The sequence below is a fragment of the Pezoporus flaviventris genome, unplaced genomic scaffold, assembly GCF_033815535.1.
Source record: "Pezoporus flaviventris isolate CSIRO_AGI_PZ_B2104156 unplaced genomic scaffold, CSIRO_AGI_Pfla_v1 ptg000045l, whole genome shotgun sequence".
NCBI lineage: Eukaryota > Metazoa > Chordata > Aves > Psittaciformes > Psittacidae > Pezoporus > Pezoporus flaviventris.
In genome coordinates, this window is record NW_026892593.1 from 28407426 (window position 1) to 28423817 (window position 16392).

Sequence of the window (16392 nt, forward strand, 5' to 3'; positions counted from 1 at the left end):
TTGAACAATGTGGTGGTACAGATCTACACACTCACTACTCAGCCCAAGAGAAGCCCAGTCACCATCACACAATGCTAGAAGTTCCTCTGGTGTTCGCATCACTGGTCTGATCTATTTCACTTGAAAGAAACTGCCTTTTACATTGTTTAGAGCAAACACATTTCACTTCACTCTCATGAAAAACTGCTGGAAGAATGAGATGAGGGTGAGATTATAGAAAACTGAAGCAGGAAGGAGAAGCTGAGGGTGCTCCTTGGCTGAGACACTATTATCACAGAAGAGGTAACATGGCTGAAAAGAAAGAACTTTTATTTCCTGGTTACAGTAGTTTTTGCCACCATCGGTCTGTGTGTGCTTGTCAAGAGCATCATAGGGAATATCACATACAGGTTAGTGCACTGGGTAAGAAAAAGCAGCAAAAATAAAATCAACTCAGCTGCTTTGCATGAGAAAGACCTAAATTAGAGTCCAGCTACTTTATAGCCTAGCTTAGTGACACCATGATTATGAGACTTTGTACATTCTTAATGTAAATGGATTAAGGCCTTGGATTATTCCTGGATGTCACCCAACCACAGCAAACTGTAAACTAGCAGCACGGGTGTAGCTGTCCGGGCACAAAACCCCAGAGCAGATGGCTATATGTACCACTTTGGCCATCTACTCTGCTATAGACAGGGCTCATATTTCCCAAACCCTGAAGAAAGCAAAAGTTCTAGGTTTTTAGATTTGCCATTCAAGAAATGACACCTCGTAAAAGTAAGCTGTAAACTCCATAACTGTGTTGAACACTTCTCAAAGACTGTAAATAGCTGCATTTCTTCCTTCAATGAACATTTATCATGGAAACCTGCACACAATTCCCAACTGATTTCTTAACAATCACTTTTCACAATGAAGCGTATCATACTGCGATCCAGAATAACACAAACACCATCTTACTCATCCACTGGCAACATTTCATTCTTAAACTATACAATTCTCCTTTACAGAATGCCTCTTTTTTGCTGGAGTTAAGTACTCCACCTCAATTCTTTTTTATACTAAAATCTTGGCTATGTTTATGCTTGCTCTCAAAGACTCTCACATAAGAAACTGAAGAAACCGTGGGAGTGAGATGAAAATATTATACGGAACATATAAACAAATATAAACATTCTTTCATTCTTTTTCTTGGTTTCAAAAAATTAGTTATTGCATCATGCTTTGATGAAAGCTCTGGAGAACCTGTGACATGACTAAGAACTAGGTACTATCCAATTGCAAGTATTGCTACTGAATATTTCTGATGTACGCGTAGCTTATGGATCATAGGAAAAATCCCTGGCTAGGGTCAGGTAGAAAATAACATGGACTTGATTTGCTCCAGCATTACAAGTAGTAGCTTTTCCCCAAAAAAGATTTGACTAAAAAAAGTCCAAAGCTTGTAGCTAACCCTTGCAGGCTTGAATGTTGTATTTGATTACAGATGGAGTGTAAATCCCTCCACTTGATGGCAGCACACATGTTCTTTGAATGCAGTGAAACTGCACAGAGATCAGCTACTCACCAAGTAAATACTTACAGAAAAAGGAGAATTCCTGTGTTGGCCAAGGCAAAAGAGAGACCCAAAATCCCACTGCCCATAATCGCGTTGCTGAGGTTGAAGACAGACATCCCCAGAGAAGTAGTTCCTGGAATCTGGAGAAGTAAAGACCGACATGTCAGCAACAGCTTGGAATGGAGCAGGGAAATAAATGCATCTGTGCTTCAAAGTCCACATATATTGCAGTGTATCAGATACAAGTAACTACTGCTACGGAAATGACTTAATAAAAATTGGTTTGAAAGTGGAAAAAGCAACTCTGAACACCGTCACAGCTGCACTCTGACTGCTGAAAGCTGACATAAATGGTGGAGGCAATATACAACTCATACTACAGTTTCAGTTTTAAACCCCATCTTTTGCTATGCCTGTGAAACATCTTAGGTGCTTGATTTATATATTGTAAGGCCATAAGGACCCACTAGGATTTCTGCCTAACACAGGCCAGAGGGATTCCCTTGCCTCAACTTGACCAAAATGTTTGTTTGGGTTATTTTTACTTATTTATTTATCTATTTAAAAGTGCTGAGCACAGACTGCTCCTACAGGAACTTGAGTTTGTTATAATTGTGTGTGCCCAGAGCTTCCGAAGACCGCGTCTAAAGGCCCTTCATACACACAACATAGAGTTCACTTTGACAGGGAAAAGAACAGCAAGAGAGACTTACATATTCATCACATTTCTTCTTCTCCAAGTGGCTGTTTGTGAGACTTCTTCTGCTTTCGCGATCCGAAATAAACTTGCTGAAAGAAGCCAGAGGATTTATTTCCAGCAAGTGTTTAGGAAATGTGAACACATTAATTCCGTGAGCAGCATGTGATTCCAAAATACGCAACATATAAAAACTGTATGTGAAAGGAGGTCAGACTCATAATTATTTAATGAGCCAGATTAGGCTTCACTGATACCAGTGTATGTTGGGCATCAATAAAGGTAACATGAGCATAAGATCAGAATAAATATATATATACAGAGTAAGTCTTTTAGAAGGTTCAGTAAAGCAACAGCACCAGCTTTGTGGATGGGAAAGAAATCTACTTGCGGAGACATTAATAGGAGATACTTCTCCAAGTGTCCTGCAGAGGTGTGCATGACAGGTATCCCCTGCTCCCAACCCCTGCTCATGTGCTTAGCATTACTAACGCCATTTCATAAGGCAAACAGCCATTCTGTGACCGAGTGGGTCATGTATTCACTCCCTTTCCCTCATAATCAGTCCCTGAAGGTCCTGTGAACCAAGCAGACAAACCAAACAGATGTCTTCTTCCCCTCCCTATCAGCCTCAAAACTCCTGGGCTCCAGTCTGATAACTTCCTTCCTTGCCAGCCTTGAATGTCCCAAGGCAACCCCACTGGGCAGTGGTGATGACCCCCTCACAGAACAGGGGACTGTAACAGCACCCAGATTCTATACTGTCTGTAAAACCAAGCAGGTACAAGTCCTGCGTGGGGAACTTGGATGGGAACTGCTGCTGGGCAGTGACACCCAGGACCCGCAGTGGTCAGGTACACCACCACCGTCCTCTGGCTATTCAGAGGACTGAGGGAGTGACTTGTATCCTTCTGTACGTTTTACAAGTCCAGGTTATGGTTGTTACAGTGATACAGCAAACCATGTATTAAGATTTGATCTGATCTGCATAGAATCCAGGTGATTAGAAACCATTTAAGTTAATTGATTCTGCTTGTAGAATCCTGTGCCATTCTAATAATAATTTCTGAGCTACAGAAATCATAATATCCTGAGGAAATAAAGCTTTATTTGTAACTACCATTTAGTGCTATCATCATGCTGCCAAGGATCCCTGACAGACCCTAAATGTTCCCTCTGTATTGGGTGGCACTGCAGCACCCTGCGAATACCTGAATTGCCACCGCAGGGTCAGTGTGGCTGGAGTTAAGAGGAAGAGGTGCCGCACGCAGCCAGCACTGCCTGGACCATCCTGAACCAGGCAATGTGCTCTGCCGGTGCCCAGCTCAGGGCTACTTGATTGAATTCACTATACTGCAAAACGATACACTTCTGTGATGGAAACATGGAATAAGCAGGGTTTTTTTTTCTCTGCACCCTTTTCTTGTCCTGTGTCCTTGATTTATCCACAATCAGGGACTTACCGTCACCAGAACAAGATTTGCCTCCTGCGACTCTGTTGGTATCTTTGGGATTTATGATAATACTGGTTTGGATGAGCTGTTACTTTCTCACAGATCTTTTCTCAGCAAATATTTTAGTTTGTATAAAGCATTCTTTCAGCTTTTCATCTTTTGAATGTTTATGTACAATTAAGTCCCTGGCATCTTTGCTAATCCACAGATGGTTTTAGGCTGCACTGGCTAATGCGTCAGCCATTGTACATGTTTCATACCTAACCAGGGGCTGTCACCAAGTGTCGGAGACCTTTCTTGCTGTAGGTGAATTGAGGTGGCTCTTAAATTAAAACAGACAAACAATACGCTGAACACAAAGAGCAGCTCCACTGGTCCTTTCCCTCCGCTGGGAATATCTACTGGCCAGGGGTGAACAGTTCAAACTGTGACTCAAGACTCTGCATCACTGAGTACATCCAGCAGTATTCAGCCTCGTAATGTAACTGCAAACTCATACAGAGAGAGCTCTACCAAGCTTCCCTACTACCCCAGCTGTGACCTAGTTACTAGTGATGAATACTAGCACAGCTTCCAAGTGTATGCTGCAGTTGTAATGCTGCTGACTTAGCTTCCACAGCTGACACACTGGGCTCTGTGTCTTCACCATTTTGTATACTCCACATGCATTTTGAGTTTATCCCTTAAATCCAGGCACAGGTGGCAAAATGTATGGACTATCTCTGATGGGTTGGTTGCAACTTTGACTCCTGGCCACTGGTCTGCTTTGACTTCCTTCATAGCAATAAAAACAACTACAGGATTCCCCTGTATTTTTTAAACCACTAAATTCAGCAACTAATTTGCTACAAAATGTAGACACTGTGCCACATTTACCAGCCCTAACACAGTTGGAATAGATGGCTGAACCTCCCCCAGGGTTTTAAGAAGTGAAAACCAACCACTTCTAACACTGATCCAAAATTAACTTTCCAAAGCTCACTGTGTAGGTATTTCATCCTCACAGAATAAAATCTCAACCTGATTCAGAGCATGTGCTTTCCTATTTCATGTCTGTTTAAAGCCCATCTCTTGAACGCGGGCAGCAGAGTGTGAAAGGTTTGAAACAGACATTCCAACTCTCTCGAAACACCCCGCAGGCAATTTGTACAGGCAGGAGCACAGAGAAGAGTTTTGTCTCTTTTGGATTTGTAAGGGCTGCTGGGAACATCTGTGGACTTCTTCTGTCATTTACAGAGACCATGTGTCATTTTAGATTTTGTCAGACTTCAGAGAGACGTAACTTGTCTGCCTCCTTCCCCCCCTTCTCCTCATCCCTCTCCAGCCCCCTTAATAATTACAGAAATAACACATTTGTAAATACTATTATTATATAATGCCTCCTGGTATTAAAGTTTGATGAAAATTATTGTTAACACACGATACAAGACAATTGAGTAATACTGACTGAATATAAAGCAACTGTGGGACTTCCCATTAGAAGACTTTTGACCCAGTAGACAGAATTGGTATCTTCTGTGGCCAGCAAACACATTTTTACCTTCTGGATGGGATTTTAAGGAAACCAGTTTGATTTGATAGATCGATCCAAAGTACCTTCTTCTGTGTTAGTCCTACATTAAAATAGACTGGTCTTGTTGTCCAGCATCTCATCCTCTATTCCAAGCGGGGCTCTCCATCCACCCCACATTTACCACGCCACACTGCACATTTTTCTCTACCTATGCTGTGTGATGCGTATGGGAGAGCAAAGTTAGACACACGAATGTGGCTACTCTGCTCCCAAATCATGAGGTACATAGCATTGCACCCAGCTTTTGCATGGTTTGTTTCCCAGCCCCAGGGTGCTTGCTCACTGCAGTGCTGCAGAGGTGCACGATGTGGGGTCTGCCTGGTCCGAAGTCTGTGCTGCATTTGCTACTGCAGGCAACTTAACCTGCAAGTCTGGACAAGAAGGTTGCCTCGGGACTATGCTTGGTAGGTGGCACACATGCAGCGAATGACAGACTAAGTTTTCCATAAACAGAATGTATTACTGAAGTTAAATAAAACAGGGCAAAGGTAATCCAATGGATTCATCTGAAACAATTTCTCCCAAGATTTTGCTTTTTTAGAAACTTTTTTTTTTCATTTCAGGGTGGGTTTTTTCCCCCATAGCATATGAAAAGTAACACATGTTGGAATACTGGAATTTCTACTTAAACCATGACACGCATTTGCTCTGCTCAATAGATGTGCTTAGGAAACAAGCTATTCACTGTCACAGAACATTGTACATTTGATCTTTATAAATATGACACAAATGAAGTGAAATGACTGTTTACTCCAGCCTCTCCTGGCCTTCCCGAGGACCAGAGGCCACTGTGACAGGTGCTGTGGAAATGCACAGTAGGATTGTCTGCGCCATCAAAGCCTTGTGGCTCCCCGACAAGCATGAAATCCATTTGTGCTGTTTGTTGTCTTCATTTCACACACTTTACTCATCAGCATTGTAAGATATAACCTGTTCTTATATGTTTCTGCTTTCCCACATCACAGTTGAGTATGAACAACTTACACAAAACTTTTCGGAGACATTAATAGAACACTCTAGCTCATCCTTGCGATGCAGGAAGCCCCATGGTTGGCTTGGAAAGAATTTCTTCATCTAATTCTTCTCCTGCCTTGATTTAGTGCAAACCAGAAACTTAGTCTTACCGATAAAGCGGTTTTAAAAGGAGCACGCTTAACTACGGTTTCCAAGATTAATGTATTAGAGGACTTAAATGAGAAATGTTTCATTAAAGGGATATCCCCAAGCTAACCATTTTGGCAAAGCAGAGTTAGCCAAAAGCCATTCAGCCATCTCAGATATGTTTAAAGATAATTAAATTAAAGTGATATTTGACAATGCATTCAACATTTGTCAGGGAAAGCTAGTTTTGCCAAGATGACAGGACTTCACCCTTAGGCAGCTTCTTAAACTGAGCGCTAACCTGAGCAACAGCAAAGATTTCCGGGGCAGGCAGGAACAAGAAATGCAGAAGCCTTGGCCTGATTTACACCATGAAATCTGGACCATATCTGGTCTAACAACTTTGTTAACTGAACAAGGAGGGCTGAAAACTTACTAGCAGCTATAAACCAAGACAGGCATTCAGCCATCAGCTTCCTGAAAGGCATCAGCATAGTTACGGATAAGGAGCAGGTCATCTAAATGCTGGTTTACAGTTATGTGCAAAGATGGCAAAGTTTTATAGCCAGGATACATGGTTAAAAGTCACCAAATCCGTGCCCGGATTTGTTGCAAGTCTCTTTATTGACATCCTCAGAAGAAATTAGTATCTTCATACAAAGAACCAACATCCCCCCCCCCAGTATAGCCCCTTCCAATCTACATCCCCTTCCTACATACAACTGCATATATAACTGCATATTTAGGCCCAGAAAAGGATGTAAATCCAAACAAATATAGAGACTTCTTTTCCAAAATCAAGAAATATTTGGAATTTACAACCAGACCTGAAATCAGCCTCTACCTGATATTTCCTCTCCAAAAGATCTGCTCTATATTGAGCTTGAAAAATGATGCACTGTGAGAAAAAAAAAGGATGTTTAAAATGGCATAGGGAGTGTAAAATCAAACAGGTCGAAACAACAACCACAAAAAGTTGGTTGAAAATTACAGATCTAATCTAAAGCTCAAGTGAAATCAACGGAAAAATTCCCATGGATCGTGATGGACTTCGAAGTTTCACAAGACCTTGCACCATATGCCAAAATGTGTTCTTCCATACATCCATTAACCTCTTATTCCATGGAGATAAGGTGTTTGCTAAAGTAGTTATGGAAAGGGAATAACCACACCCTTTCAGGATGCATTTGGCATGGAGTACAGAGCAGGGTCTGTCTGCCTGCTCATCACCCATACTGGTGAGGAGGTGCTTGCACAGGTCAGTTGCCATGGGTGGCTCAGACTCAAGGAATGCTGATGGGGCTGCTTCAGTGCCAATGTGATGCTGTGCTGAAAGCTGTGGTCAGTGTGAGCTGCCTTGAAACTCTTGTTTTAGACATGGAGGGGAATATGGAGACACCAGAATGTATATAGGGCAAAATACTCATGCGCGGGATGCAGGAGTAAGTAGCTGCCCAGTGAGCACCCTGGCAGAGGGATAACAGGCAACCTTAATGGGCTACATCCTACAACCAAATGATGCTCTGCAGAGGAAAAAAGTTACCCAGAAAGGAACGGAAAACTCTGGAATATGTTCATCTGCCCTAATAGCCACAGCAGTAGTCAGAAATTCTCCCTATGAGTTTCTGACACCCTTTCCTCACCCACTTTTCTTCTTCCCTTTGTAGGCAGTGTGGACCCAACGCAGACCTTACCACGCTTACTACGCCCTAACTCCACAAAGTTCATTGTGACCACAGAGGATCAGGCACACACGGCACGCTCCCTCCCCACCCTCCATAAACATTCACTGAGACATGAAGTGTTAGCAGGGTTTTTCCCCATAACAGTTACTGGTGGCACCAGCCAACAAGCTGGGGAGGCGAGGTGCAGCCAGCCCGCTGCAGCCACTCCTTCTCTCGAGGATATAAATCCTCGGCAGGCTCCAGGGAGAGAATTCACCACTGTCAGCCCCTGAGCATCTCGCTTTGTGAAGTGAGCCAGCAGGGAAGCGAGCAGGTTCGTACTGGAACTGTTTTGTTTTGGCAAAGTTGAAGGGTATTTTTTTCTTTAATAGAAGTGGTTTGCGTTTCACTTTGGCACTTTCCATCAAAGCAGTTGCATCAGAAAATTCCTGACCAGCTCTAATCTGCACTAGTGCAGCTGCGCTGTGGTCCCACTGCCACACCACACGGCTGGCGGCCGCCTCAGCACTTCCCCATAGCAGGCAATGGGGAACACAGGCTGGCACCCTCTTGCTGGGGGGGTCACCCATGTCACCAGCCAGGGCCCCCCACTCAGTCCCAGGGTATGGCCAACTGGTTTTGCTGCATGAATGGTATGGACATAAGGAATAAGCAGGTGCTTACTGCTGCTCCCTATCCACCTGTATGGCCACAAGAGTCCTATGACTCTACCCTCACTTGGGAAAAAACAGCTCTTAACTTTGTTCTTACATCATAAAGTGAGTTTATCCAGAAGAGGTGCTGCCAAAAGGAACAAAAGGCCAAAGAAGAGATTTTTAAAGACCATAAAGCCAGGCAGTGGCAGCCCAGCAGTAAAGGAGCAGGGGGATGTGCCAGCAGAGGCTTCTCAGCAGCACCAGTGCTGGGCATGGCTGGGTCCCCATGCAGGCACAGGCTCCACCTTGGTTTGCAATAACTGAATAGGAAGTTCGATCGAAAAACATCTTCTCATTTTACGGCTTGCAAAACCCAATCAGGGTCTGCCAGCAGGTCTCTGCTGTAAACAGGACACTTCAGCACCTGCTGGTGGCTGGTGGAAAGGCCTGAAGAATGACCCATGGGTGGAACAGGCTGCTTGTTGGAAATGACTGTACAGCTTATAGGAAAAGTCAACATCCCAGTAATTTAAACAAACCTAGTGATTTTCACCAATACTGACAAATAGGTGCGTTTTTTAAACTTGACATGAGTTAGGTGCAAGTCTCTGTTTTACCATCTTCTTGCCATCCCTGCCCCAGGGAGCGGCAGCCACTGCCCAGTTTAACTTGCCAAACTGCAAACATGGACCAGGACTACATGTGCTGCCAGCCAGGAGCTTGTAAAATCTACAGGAGCTTGGATGCATGGAGGTGGCCAGGCATGTCAAAACTGTCATATCGGAGATCAAAGGTCAACAAAAGAGATTTGCCCCAGATTGTGCCATGGGTCTAATTATACTAATTATTATCAGTCCTTTGCTGTGTGCAAGCAGACATTTCAAAATGTTGGCTTTTTGCTACACTATATGTTTGTGCATTTTATTAAGACTAATTTGAGAGATTCAAAACGATGAATAAATTGCCACTCTGTTTGCTTTATCTGCTGTTGCAGCCTATGCCCAACAGATGTCACATATGAAATTCAAATTACATCTTCAAACAGAGCATGACTTGGTAATGAATAATTCAAGACATATATATTAGAATGCTGTTTTTAAACAGTGTGTTTCTTAGCACAGGCAGTGTCCATGGAAAAATACTCACCTATTTATCTGGCCATTTTCCACCTCTGTGAAATCATTTGAATCGTTGCTGATGTTATCATCTTCGGGAACAGTCATGTTCTGCAATTCAGTCAGCTCTAATCCAGCTTTGAAAGGCATCCTGAGTGAGTAACTGTACCGATCCAAGTGTTTCTCCAAATATTAGTGTTTGGTTGGTATCTGGTGAGTAAACTGCAGCCACAGCGTCAACAACCTATATAAGACACAAGAAGAAAACCCACGAGATGTATACCACCAACAGCAGGCAGTGTTACCAGAATAAGGCAGTGAAAATTGGGCAAGAGGGACCATCCTCACCAACCAATTTTTATCATTAGATGGACTTCAGCTTATAACCTAAACGCATTGCGGAACAGTAGTAACTTATACTCAATGAGATCAACTTCACTAACCTTACAATTTCACATGGTCCCACAACCTGCTGCTGAAGGGGGTACTTGTATTTATAAACTAATGAGCAAATGAGTCCTCTTTGTTTCAGAAAAAAAAGATCAACCGCCTACAAATTAAGGAATAAAAACGATTTGATTGTCTAAGTCCCATTTCGGTATTTGGTATTTGTCTTCTGTATATTCTCCATTCTTACTTAAAAATATCAAATATATTGTGTCCATGCTGTTCTAAGTGGATGGAACAGAACGAGAGAGTTGTCCCAGTACTCTGTTCTACTAATATCTGTATTCCAGGTATTTGAATATGTTAAGGGTTTTGGTAAAGAGGATGTGTGTAGGATGCTTTGCGTATGGTGAAGCTTATCCTGAACAAGGGTGGAAACAGACCAAACCAAACCAAATCCCTAAGCTCGTGTATCACAGGAATAGAGAGTAATGTGTGTGTATCTAGTGTCCAGCAGTTATTACCTGGAGATCAGGCGATCTCTCCTCTGATTGATGTGTTTCATAAATCACCAGGAACACCACCAAAGGGAGATCAGGCAAGCCTGCTACGGTGACATACTTCCTCATCAGCAATGCAAATCAACTGAAAACCAGTATTTTCCAGAGCCCAACCACCCTCAGCTGAGCTACAACTCCGGCGTGGTGCTGAGGCAACAGGCTGTTATTCACAACCAAGCTTCTGCACCACAACTCTCCCGGTTCCCATGTTGAGAATGAATTCCTGCAATACTGCCAAACAGCTATTCACCCTGGGGTACGTGGTGAGCGCTCAGATGCCAGATTAATCTGGGAATATCTTTTAATTCTCAGGGCTACCTCAAACGCATCAGACTGCTCACATGGAACCAGAGAAGCAGGAGCATCCCCAGCTCTTGCAGGTCTTATGTCAAGGCAAAGGGAAGTAGCTCACTTGTTCAGTTATGCTATCTTGCCTGTTTCAAATGAAGTTTACGGGACCCAATACTTCTGGTTTATACCACATCGCCACTGCACAGAAAAGGGCTTTGCAAATGAGCAGTTTTTTCCCTCAAACACTGTCTCAGAAATGCAGTTTTAAAGTTTACATGCGCTCTTAACGTCTCCTCAAGAGCCCAAAGTGGCCAAATTTCAGGTTTAAAAGCTAGCCTCGAGGCTTACAGTATGGCAGGACCTGCTCTTTTCTACTGAAGGAGCAAGTAAGCATGTGGTTACAGCGGCAGACAGGGGCTGGTCTGGCCTGGTGAGAGGATGGTGTTGGGGGGATGTGAGCGGGGACCTTTTCAGCTGCTCTACGGAAGAGATTTCCACTACAGATACCAGGGGAGCGACTGCTCGGGTATTAAAATGTCAGCACAAGAGAAACAAAAAGGATCCAGGCCGCTGATAAATAAAAGCAGACTGGCAAGCAGAGGGTGGCCTTAGCAGTGACATTCTGGAACAGTCTTCCCAGAGGCTGCAGGGATAAAATAGTCTACCTATTTTGGAAGAGAAGCACGATCTTCTTATAAAAGGATAAAGCCACAGGAGATGGCGACTGCTGAGGTGGGAAGAACTGAGTCTGCTGAATCCTTACGGTTTTTGTGACCATGAGTTCCTAAAATAAACAATTCCTTAACAATCTCTGCTCCGAGATCTGTATCCCCCTGCATTTAAACACCCAAGGAAAGGGTCGTCTAAGATCCAAGCAGAGAAGCTTCCCCCCTGGCCCCCCAGGAGCGTTTTCAGAACTGCCCTGACATTGCCTGTGCTTAATAAATTCCCCATTAAGTGTTTCAAAAGCAAGTGCTGAAATGAGCCCTCTTGTGAGGTAAACAGCGTGCTGGAGAGCAAACTTCACAGCTCACTGACGTGCAGATCCTGCTCTGCCATTCTGCCCCTCTGAAGCTGTAATGCTGCAAGGCCGGACTGGCAGGAAAACGGCTCGCTGCTTTGTTCACAAGGAATCTTTGCTGTGCAAAAGTGACAACCTTCTTCTGTTTTAACCCAAACTCTGATCCCACAGAAAACTGACTGAATGGAGACTTTTTACATGGGCAAGTAGTGACAGGACAAGGGGAGCGGCTTTATACTTGAAGAGGGTAGATTTACATTAGATATTAGGAAGAAGTTCATTACTGTGAGGATGGTGGAACACTGGAAGACGTTACCCAGAGAAGCTGCGGCTGCTCCATCCCTGGCAGTGCTCAAGGCCAGGTTGGACAGGGGTTTGAGCAACCTGGTCTAGTGGAAGGCGACCCTGCCCTTGGCAGGGGGTTTGAACTACATGATCTTTAAGGTCCCTTCCAATCCAAACCAGTCTATGATTCTGTAAGACAGAGTGAAATGCTGGTGCTAGCAGTGCCAGCTGAAGCATCAGCAATCATTCCATCAAATTCTGGGTTTCAGGCAGACAAGTTCCTCCTGAAGCGAACACATCTTTCAATCTGCCTCAGGTTAAGTGATTTACTAAAAAAACACCAACCAAAACCCAGGATCAACAAAAAAAAAATTGAGTGAAATAATGCATTGTATTTCCAGTGATCTGGAAGCTGATCTCAGTGTCAAAACATGAGGAGGGTGAACAGAGAGAGCGGTGGGGCTTGGGACTGAAACTTTTACTGTCATGGCACAAACTCATTGCAAATCTTTGGCAAAAGATAATAAACTTGTCCTTAGCACCTCTATCTGTAAAATTAAGATGAAACAGTGACAATAGCACTCAGTTTGTGAAGTGCTTGCAGATTCAGAGGGAAAGGGTGATAGAAGTGTGATACCTGGAAAAAACCCACTATGCAAATCTCTTTTATTTTTGCAAAGGTAACTTTACCTTAGATATACAGACAGCAAACCCTTTGTCATGGCTGATCACACCAAGCCCCCTCCATAGTCAGTGGAATACAGGTGGTTACACAAATTTCATACCAAATTACCTGTTTTAAATTTGAAGTTCCTGGGTGAGACAAATCTCAGCATCTACATAAAATTCATGGTCCAAAAGGGTAAGGTTCATGTCAACCAGCTTTATCCCCTACAAGTGAAGTATCCACTTCAAGCTCATCATCTGGCCTTTACAGAGGAGCATGATGCTGCCAGAGGGCGATCTGTCCTGGCCTTGCTCCCAAAAAGGAGCTTCCACCCTGGGATAGCTGAGCTAAGGAAGTCACCATATCAAGTGTAAGCACTGCTAATACTGTGGGAAGGAAAAAAAATTGCTTCAACTAATAAAGATTCATCATATGCTGCTGCTGAGCTATATTGGAAGCAGCAAGGTAATACTTGCACTTTTAAGGCCTTTTCATTCAAGAAATGTCATGAAATAAACGAAAATAAAAATGCTATGTTGGCAAAAGTTCCCAGGCTGAGCTTTATTCCTAATTCACATTGAAAAGAAGTAAATAATCATTTGAGGAGTGACTGCAACAATCCCAATCACTCCCAGTCACTGTGCCTGCTACTCTGCCCAGCTTTAAACCTCCCAAAATGAAAACTTCCAGAGACCTGCCATCAAACCTTTCCCTCCAGACACATAAACAGTAAATGAATAAGAATCTTGCTCTTATTTCAAACACTTCTACTTGGATGGGCAAACATTCCTTCCTGAAGCAGGGATCACCCTGACAGAAAACCAGGAAAGTGCTAGTGATCCTTCTAAAGGAACCCCAAAGGTCTGTGTTTGGTAGCTGATCCAGCCCCTCTGTTTAGTAAAAAAAGCACTGCTCTGGCCTAGGAGCTTGGCTTTAAACATCCCATGACATGTCTTGTAAAACCCATTATGGATAATTTATTCATTGTGTGCTTCTTACGGAATATGGGAAAGATCACAACTGGTCACTGACTTCAGGAGGAGGACTGTGAGATGACACAAGAAGATAAAAAGAGTTTAGTTTTCTCAAGGACACTGAGACCTTCACAAGCCATTAAAACACATTCCAAGAACTGGGGTAATTTTCTCTGTTGCTGACTGAAACATCAACAAAACCAATAAATCTCTGCAACTCCAGTTTTCTGGACTGTTAAAATTCTATGCCAGCAGTTTAAGGGGCTCAAAAAGTTTGTATTCAAGAAAACATAGCAATACAGACAATCTAACTTCATGTTTTCTGCTGGCTCAAGCACAAATCCCTTTTGGGCAGTACCCAGAAGAGGTGTAATCTCAGCAAACACTTTGCTAGAAGTTGCGTTTTTAATAGTAACATCATCACTCCTGGTGGTAATGGTGATGGCTTAATTCACAGGCCAGCCTTTTCCATATCCTGTAAATGACATCGTTAAAAAAGTGCCATACGAAGACACATGGCGGCCCAAAAGCTGACCCAGTATGTGAGAGGCACCTGGATAAGTGACTGGGTTGGACACCACCTCACCTGTCTCTGGGTATGTTTTCTGTCATGTGCCCTTGCACACTAACCAGGCATTTCATTCACTATGTTCTTCCTGCAGTCGAACAGTCACGGGGATGGCAAATATCCAAGACACGCTACGCAATTTTAACTATGGAATTCAAGATAATTTGCTTAAAAGTTGAAATATGACTCAACTTTATCTCCAAGGGAGTTTTGCCAAGAATTCCTCCTGGTCTGTTACGAGTCATCAGAATCCAGCGCTTGAGTTTCACACAAGCTGATTTTATTCCTGCAAAGCCTGAGGTGTGATACGCCTTTCTTTGCTTATACTTTTGAAAGTTCTTCCAAAGAAGAGCAATATGGCCAGTAAGAGAGTATGGATATAAATAATGAAACGCTGAGCCTGAAACTCTGTGTACAGGCTATTCACTTAAATGATAAAAAGCAGTAACAGGCTTTATATGTAACAGTATCACGTTGGAGGCAGGGATGCAACTACCTCCTTTTTGTTCAGCATTTAGTGACACCTGACATCTGGAATGTAAACCTCCCGATTTACTCCCCATCTACAGGAAGGACAAAATGGAGAGATTAGAGAAGAGCCACTGAGATAACAAAAAGCTTGGAAATTAAAGACTGACTCACATCCCCTGAGCAAACATCTGCAGTGTTTGAAATGTCATTGCCTCCAGCTCCCCGGTGCTGTCCCTCTGCAGCAGGCTGCAGCCGACTGATGGTGGAAGGAAGTGGTGGAAGGAAGCGGATTCACCCTGGCCCCACGGCCACCGGTGGGCTCCAGGGGGTCATGGGGAACCACCGAGGTGCTGGCATGCACCCATGCTGCCCGCTGGCAATGTGAGCCTTCCTTCCAGCTGCTGCAGCTGTGTGCTTGGTGGCTGCAAGCCATTACTGTTCATTTCCAGGCTCCTCACACATAGCTCCCATGGGATGGAAACAGTTAAGGGATAAGGAAGGGGGGAAACAACCAAGTGGCACAAGTCTTGAGAAGGAAGCTTAGAAAAGGATGCTGTGAAAAATAAGCCATGAGCACAAATTCTCAACCTTTCTCTAGGTACTGCGTGACCTTGTGCTGCAACAGGAAAAATGCTCTGTCCCATTACTCCCCATCCACGCTGCCCTTCCATGCTGCCATAAAGAAAGGGAAGACAGTCCCAAATTAAGTCTCGACAGGCTACTCAGCTGATCAAAGGCAGGCAAATAAGAAACCATAAAATCCCAGCCTGATTCACCCAGTGATTCATTACTTTAGGCAAAACACATAAAGATGAGCCATAAAGGAAAATGGTTTTAAGTACATTTTTGTTTTGAGCCCATCCCAGTCAATTTAGGGAAGGCATTTGGCACAAGAATATAGTCACATTTTTTCCTAATTATGTTTCTCTGTGAAATCCTCTCAACAGTCTTGGTTTTGCTGAAGAGATTCCGGAATACAGAGCCACAAATGAACGAACTCTTGTCTTCCAGAGAAAGTGGAAGTGCCATGAGTCGGGCTTATAGGTTACAGCAATGGAACAGACTGTCCAGATGTGTATGGGCTAAATAGCAGCTCTGAAACCCTTATTTAAAACAAAGTTTGTACTACAGGAGGAAGAACCCTTTGCACAAGTTCATATGTATCTCACTTCTTCTGCCCCAGTTTACAAGTAATTTCTTTGCTTCAGTTTTCTTGACCTTAAGAGACTCAGAGTGATATTTACTTGATAAGATTACACAAGTATTATGAGAGTTAATTGCAAAAGGGCCCTGAAACACTTATAACATGGAAAAAGCTGCCATTTTTCCCAAGATCTGCTGCTTAAACTTCTTGGACTGGTCACAACA

The 16392-nt window shown here is 43.4% G+C and overlaps 1 protein-coding gene across 2 annotated transcripts in view; it reads right to left on the reverse strand.

The window, feature by feature from the left end:
• SLC38A1 (solute carrier family 38 member 1) overlaps nt 1-16392 on the reverse strand; it is a 41186-nt gene that overhangs the window by 22013 nt on the left and 2781 nt on the right. For both annotated transcript variants that reach the window (XR_009745950.1, XM_061467798.1), the window contains exons 2-4: nt 9832-10044; nt 2254-2329; nt 1565-1680 (exon numbers count right to left, since the gene is read on the reverse strand). Coding sequence is in view for 1 of the 2 variants with exons in the window: in XM_061467798.1 (XP_061323782.1) it covers nt 1565-1680; nt 2254-2329; nt 9832-9950 (311 nt within the window). In the remaining variant the exon portion in view is untranslated. The remainder of the gene's footprint in view (nt 1-1564; nt 1681-2253; nt 2330-9831; nt 10045-16392) is intronic.